Raw genomic sequence first — 6,348 nt, forward strand, 5'->3', positions numbered from 1 at the left:
CGGATGGGGGCGGTGGAAACAGGTATTACATTCACAATTGATCTATGCAGATCAGGAAGCTTATTTATCGCTTGATTGTATTTTTTTTTTTATTTAATAGTTAAGAAAATGATAATTACTTAATTAGTTTTTTTTTAATTATTTAAAAAATAATTGAAAGAAGAAAAAATAGATTTACACTTATCATAAGGCAGGACACCATTTTGGATCCCCTAGCATTATCCTTTGATCTTATTCGTCGATTGATTTAATAGCCACTTCGTTGAATTTAAACTAAATTCCAATTCGATTTGGGGGCAACGAGAAAAATACAGCATCGAATCAGCCCAGCCCATGGAATTATATCGATAAATTCAAAATGGCTTGGGCCCATTGGTAATGAGATCCAGGGAAATGTCAACTTATTTAGGCAATTCTGTACCTCTTGCCTCTTGGTATCAAGCCCAAACTTTGAGGCTTATCATTGTCAAATGAGTAATGTTATTATTTATTTTCTCACCCATCTTCTTACTATTTTATAATATTTACTATTTTATAATATATTAATAGATAATTAAAAATTATTTATTATATTTTAATTATGAATTTATTATTTAATATCACATCATAAAATAATTAGAAAATAAAAAAAAAATAGACCATCAAATAATCTAGGTTTTTTACATACATTTTTTTTTTTATTAATTTCATGAGTGATATGACGATGTTTTTGCATAATATAGTGAACTACTTATTAGTATTCATACGAAAAGCCATTGTCTCAATAAGTAATTCCTTTAGGTTCCCCCAACGCATTTGTATTGGCCTCTGTTGCAATACTTGTCTAATTTTTATGATAAATAATATTTGCATTTTTAAATATATAAATCTTGTACATTCATTTAAAAATAAATAAATAAATAAATAAAGATTCGTATGAAAAATTTATTTATTTTTAAATAATAAACCTCCAAATACGAACATGTTAACAGCGGAGGAAACCGTGACAGCAAACAGCACAGTACTGCGGAGACACGTGCAATCGATTGAACTCTTCCGTCGCGTCCTATGACCAAACAATGTCTGCACTTCAATGCGTCGATGATGACAACGTCAGCTAATCTCTATATCATCCTCTGCTTTCTAACCGGCCACGTAACAGCTCGAATTCTCAGGTTCCTTTATCCTTCTTTCTTTTTCTTTCCTTCCCATGTTTTTTTTTTTTTTTTTGCTGAAATGAATACTTAACTTTGCCATATGGCTGTGATGAATTCACTTGAACTAAGAGTTTTCTTTCCGTATCATAGTTTCTCTACAATCAAACAGCAGTGTTCTTCCAACATTCTGGAGTGAAAATTTTGTGCACTTCTGATTTCTGAATTACAGTTTGTTTGGAATTTTTGTTATACAGTAAGATCCAATGGGGCAGGCTCCATCTATGCTAACGCAATATGATATCGAGGAAGTGCAGGAACACTGCAATAATCTATGTGGGTTCCCTTTATCCTTGTCTTTAATTTGTGGGTTTCTTTTATTTTGTTGTTTAATTCTCTGTTGGAAGTTTTTTATCTGTGAAATGTAGTTTCTCAGCAAGAAATAGTCTCTTTATATCAAAGATTTTGCCAACTTGATCGGAATGCAAAGGGTTTTATCTCGGCTGATGAATTCTTATCGGTTCCTGAGTTTGCCATGAATCCGCTTTCTCAGGTAGTCCAGCGGGATGTCTAAGAGAATACGTATTTGAGTCTTTGTGATGCCTAATTCTGTTGTTTCTTGCTGATGCATGATAAATTGTATCTTAATTTGAGAGCTTGACTTGGTAATCATTTTCAGAGGCTGCTTAAGATGGTGGATGGCTTGAATTTCAAGGACTTCGTGGCTTTCTTGTCGGCCTTCAGTGCTAAAGCTACTATACAACATAAAATTGAGTGTAAGTGCCGATTACCTCATGATTTATCATATCATTATTCGTGCTTCTGATGCAATTTCATAAAAAGGGTATTTGATATTATAAGGATCGTGTTAATTGCATGATAACTACATGTGAGAGCAATGCCTACGTTCATTCAGATGCATTATATATGTTGTTCCTTCTGGTTTGTAGCCTGTTTCAAGTATGGGATTGGAGAATTTGGATTTGGGAACAATTTCAAACGTTATCTATCTTTCAACATCTAAAAAAGCGAAGGAGAGAAAAGCAGTATTTGTTAGTTAGAGTAGTAAAAAAATCTCAACAAATAAACTTAAGAGGCGGGTGTTTTTAGTCTAAATAGGTTTAGAATTTTGATGCTATAAAATTTTGTGAATTTTTTAAGAAGTGTGGCAATTCTTAATAGGAATGTCTAGTGAGGTCAATAAACCTGGTAATGAATGTACATTTAAAATTAAAGTTATAAATTGTGTGGTACCTGATTTGAAAGCGTATAAAGATCAGATTGAATTTTTTATTGCCAGCCAGGGATAAAAGAAAGGGCTAAATAGATTGAATAAAATTGTTTTGATAGCAGAAAATACTGTCTAGGATTGAAGTTAACTAATTGAGCTGGTATAGTCATACATGAACAGCAGATGTCATTTAAGAAAGCACTCTTTTTTTTCTTTTATTTATTTATTTATTTATTTATGTTTGATGTCGCTTTTGTTGTTGTCATCATTGTTATTCTATTAATTTTTTGTGCTTTCCTACTTTTAAAAAAAAATGCTCTCTTATCATAAATTATATCTGGTAGTTTTTCTAAGAAGTGACTGGTCTTGAGCTGTGAAGGAGTGAAAATGTTTGGGTGTTATATTAATATTACTGGTTTTTTTATTGTCCAGTTATTTTCAGAGTATATGATTCAGACAGTAATGGAAAGGTGTCTTTCAATGACATATTAGAAGTGCTTCGGGATTTGTCAGGTTCATTCCTGTCTGATAAGCATAGAGAGGTATTAAAAAGGATGCAACATTATAAGTTTTGTTTCATCCTTTACTCATACCATAAAGGATAAAGGTTGTTACACAGTGAGTTTTATGACATCATCATGAATATTAATATTTCTCTTGGTTTTTTGTTAGGAGTTAATTTCCAGATCACTTACCAAACCTTGTCGTTGTTTGGTATGGTACATTGAACTGGGGGGGGGGGGGGGGGGGTGTCTCTCTCTCTCTCTCTGTGGGTGCATTGCCTTGATGTGGGATACATCTGATCCTATAAAGTTTTTGAGACAGATGGATAAAGTAGTGTTGCCTGATTTTCTACTGTACCAATCTCGTGAAAACCTTTTTCTCTTAGCTTGATTTATGTGGATTGACATAATAGAGAACTGGATGAATAGCTCACAGTAAACTGGGTGATCGCATTTTTTGAGTTCGCATTCTGCATTGGGGTATTAAGGAGACTTGTATCATACCAATATCAATGTCGCAATGAACATTATCAGAACTGGTTTCAACGCATTTCGAATCCTGTATACCCTTTTGTTGCTTTCAAACTAAAACCAAATTGTTTGCATATTTCACCATGCACGGTTTGTTCGTGGAAGAGATGAATAGCCTGGACAGAACACTATCTTTATATTGGAAAATTTGGGGAAGAATGGAGAGGTGTATCATTGATTGACACGATTGTCGCTTTGATTAGTTGAATTGGTTAAGGTGTACAAAGATAATCACAAAGATTGAAAATGTTAATGGATGGGGATTTTAATGCCAAATCAAAGACTAGTGGAACTGTTCCACTTCTTGCATTGAAACGGCTGCCTCTATTTTCTCCCCTATGGAGTCTAATATCAAATTGGCATTCTTCTTGATTTATGTGATCGATGAAATTGGGTGGTTCCTTGGAATCATTTCAGTCCTCTTAGATAAGAGAAATACTAGGTTTACAAAGAGAATAACAAAAATTAAGCTTACAAACTGATGTGGTTGTATGTGATACATTAAGGCTTCGTTTGCTTTCTAAACCCATCTCAACTCATCATTATAACTTTTTCAAATTCCAATACAAAATATAATAAACAATTCAACTTTTTCAAATCCCAAAATAATAATAATATTAAAAAATAATATTCTAACAATATTTTATTATCTCAACTCAATTCAGTTCAATATCCACACGCAACCTAAATCTATTTACAAGAATAGAGCTTTACACTTTGATGTACCACATTAAGCCACGTAAGTTTGTAAAGTAGTTTTTTCTACTTCTTTTTGTAGGCATGTCAATTCTCTTTTGATAATAAGATACCTTTTGAAAAACCTGATGAAATCCTAGTATCTTACTTATTATCATGAGAAAAGAACACCTGCAATTCCTTCATGAAGGTAGTATTTTTTATATTGCTTCATTTTCCTCTTTCTTTCTAAATTCAAATGCTTACTGTTTTTGTTTGTGGCATAACCCAAAAGTTTTTAATTTTCTATTTGGTTAGATTTTACTGAAGCCTAACATGACTTCCACACACCGCTCTTTGGTTCACAGCAAGTATTGAACCAAGTCTTGGCAGAAACGGGTTTCACAGAGGAATCTTATTTAATGTTGGATGACTTCATTAAGGTACTTAATTCTTTCCATATATCTAGCAACAATTCAAACATTGTAAAAGAAGGGTAGAAGAAAGTGGAGAGAAAAAGGGATAAATTGGAGTTACATGATCCTGGGTACTGCTCACCATATTTAATTGTCTTGTTAAAAACCAGTGAATCAGATAGATGCCCTGGCTTGGATCATTTGAAGTAACCTGTTGTTCACATGCAAAGGCACACTTTATCATCTTCAGCTTGACCATTTATAACCCTGGCTAACTTGCATTTAAAGAAACATCACTAAAGGAATGTATACCTTAAAAAACTGCCATGGATTTGCATGACTATGCTTGTTCTTTGGAGTTTGCATTACTTTCTTCTTCTTCTTCTTCTTCTTCTTCTTCTTTTTCAATGTTTACCATCATTGCTTCACATCTGTTACAGGTTCTTGGCAGTTCTGGCTTAAAAATAGAGGTTGAAGTACCAGTTGACTAATACAGCCAGCCCCGCTATCTTTTGCCATGTAGTTCAAGACGAAATGTAAACTCAACTCTATCCTTGTAGAAAATTCATGTCAATAACACCTGTATTAATACATCCTTTTGCTCACTACAAATGTTTGATCGATGAGAAATATAAAATAAACAACCTGTGTAATTATTACTATAAAAAACAAAATGGTCGATCATTATTATTGCTTCATTCCAAAGATCTCGAGCCTGTTTTCAGGTTCTGAAATGCTAGCGTCTGGGTTTTTTCTGATTTCCTCAATTGAAAGCAATCTATGATTCACTAAATTCTGTTGGATAGTTGATTTGGTACATATTAATGAGTGCAGCAAATTTAAGCTTTCGAATAAATGGTTTCTGATCAATTGAAAATGCCATTGGAAAATCTCTCTCTCTCTCTCTCTCTCTCTCTCTCTCTCTCTCTCATACCGCAAAGACAGCAGACATGGAGCCAAAATTTGCATATTAAAAACATCAAATTCAATAACCCATATCATATCCCTTCTCTCCAGAACCAAATGCTTTTAATTTACGGTTAGATCACGCTGAAACAGCCTTCCAATATCAATGCTGATTTTAAAAAAACAAGAAGAAAATAACTACAATATGAATGCAGACAAATTTAAACGTAAAGACAGGGTCTATGCAAGTGCTCAGCAATTTCCTAGCTAGGACTCGCACTCTCTCACTGATGTCAAAGTTGGATTATGCAGTGAACACCCACAAACACACGAGCAAAGAAACTTGTTCTCCACATCTCTTGCCTTAAAATAACTTCATTTTCCATAGCCCCTCCTCTTTCTTTCAAGAAAACAAATGATGGATAATCTTTAAGACTGCAACTTTTGCAGGCAAGCAACTGTCATTCACAATTACTAATACGTTCTATAGCCAACTTTTCATGTATTGTTTGCATCTGCATTTTTTTCAACAGAATCTTCAGTATTTTGGTTTGTATACATGCATGAAATGAACGCCTGCTCATTTACAAAGTTTCTTTGATGTCTTCACATCTAATTAACACTGGTATGTTGATGTTATGCTAGCTTCTGCACAGTAGTTGGGCCAGAAGTTGATCTGTATCTCTCACAAACACGTACGTGTACATACTTTGTGCAAGAGGAAAATAAACATGTCGAACTCGCTTGAATTACAAATTCATTCGTCACTAGAATTTATGAGGGATTTCATCGTTAAGATTGACAAGTTGTGTCTTGAGGCAGATGCAATGACTGGAAAGGAGAAACAACTAGATCAATGCAATTTGGAAGTGAATAGTTCAAGTGGTATAAAACTGTTAACAGGTCCAATGGATTCAGCTCCAAAGAAAATTTTGAAGCCGCTGAGTTGTTCA

General features: G+C 33.7%; 1 protein-coding gene across 3 annotated transcripts; it reads left to right on the top strand.

Annotated features, from left to right (window-relative positions):
- The first annotated feature begins 949 nt into the window (after positions 1–949).
- LOC121261384 (calcineurin subunit B-like) lies at positions 950–5,187 on the top strand. 3 transcript variants are annotated; one of them, XM_041163731.1, is made up of 7 exons: positions 950–1,154; positions 1,391–1,469; positions 1,562–1,686; positions 1,813–1,909; positions 2,797–2,906; positions 4,442–4,516; positions 4,930–5,187. In XM_041163731.1, the coding sequence occupies exons 2-7, from the start codon at positions 1,400–1,402 to the stop codon at positions 4,978–4,980; spliced, it is 528 nt and encodes a 175-aa protein (XP_041019665.1). In that variant the 5' UTR covers positions 950–1,154; positions 1,391–1,399; the 3' UTR covers positions 4,981–5,187. The 3 variants fall into 3 exon arrangements, with proteins under 3 accessions (XP_041019665.1, XP_041019678.1, XP_041019671.1); XM_041163744.1 differs by lacking the exon at positions 4,930–5,187 and adding an exon at positions 4,177–4,284 and having other exon boundaries at positions 4,442–4,522; XM_041163737.1 differs by lacking the exon at positions 950–1,154 and having other exon boundaries at positions 1,195–1,469.
- Positions 5,188–6,348: the final 1,161 nt, after the last annotated feature.

This window comes from Juglans microcarpa x Juglans regia, chromosome 1D (assembly GCF_004785595.1).
Source record: "Juglans microcarpa x Juglans regia isolate MS1-56 chromosome 1D, Jm3101_v1.0, whole genome shotgun sequence".
NCBI lineage: Eukaryota > Viridiplantae > Streptophyta > Magnoliopsida > Fagales > Juglandaceae > Juglans > Juglans microcarpa x Juglans regia.

Excerpts from the sequence above, each read along its gene's own strand:
- LOC121261384 (XM_041163731.1), top strand. The coding sequence starts at position 1,400 with ATGGGGCAGGCTCCATCTATGCTAACGCAATATGATATCGAGGAAGTG. Across the intron at positions 1,470-1,561 it reads GGAACACTGCAATAATCTAT|TTTCTCAGCAAGAAATAGTC; the intron begins GTGGGTTCCCTT and ends TGTGAAATGTAG. Across the intron at positions 4,517-4,929 it reads TGTTGGATGACTTCATTAAG|GTTCTTGGCAGTTCTGGCTT; the intron begins GTACTTAATTCT and ends CATCTGTTACAG.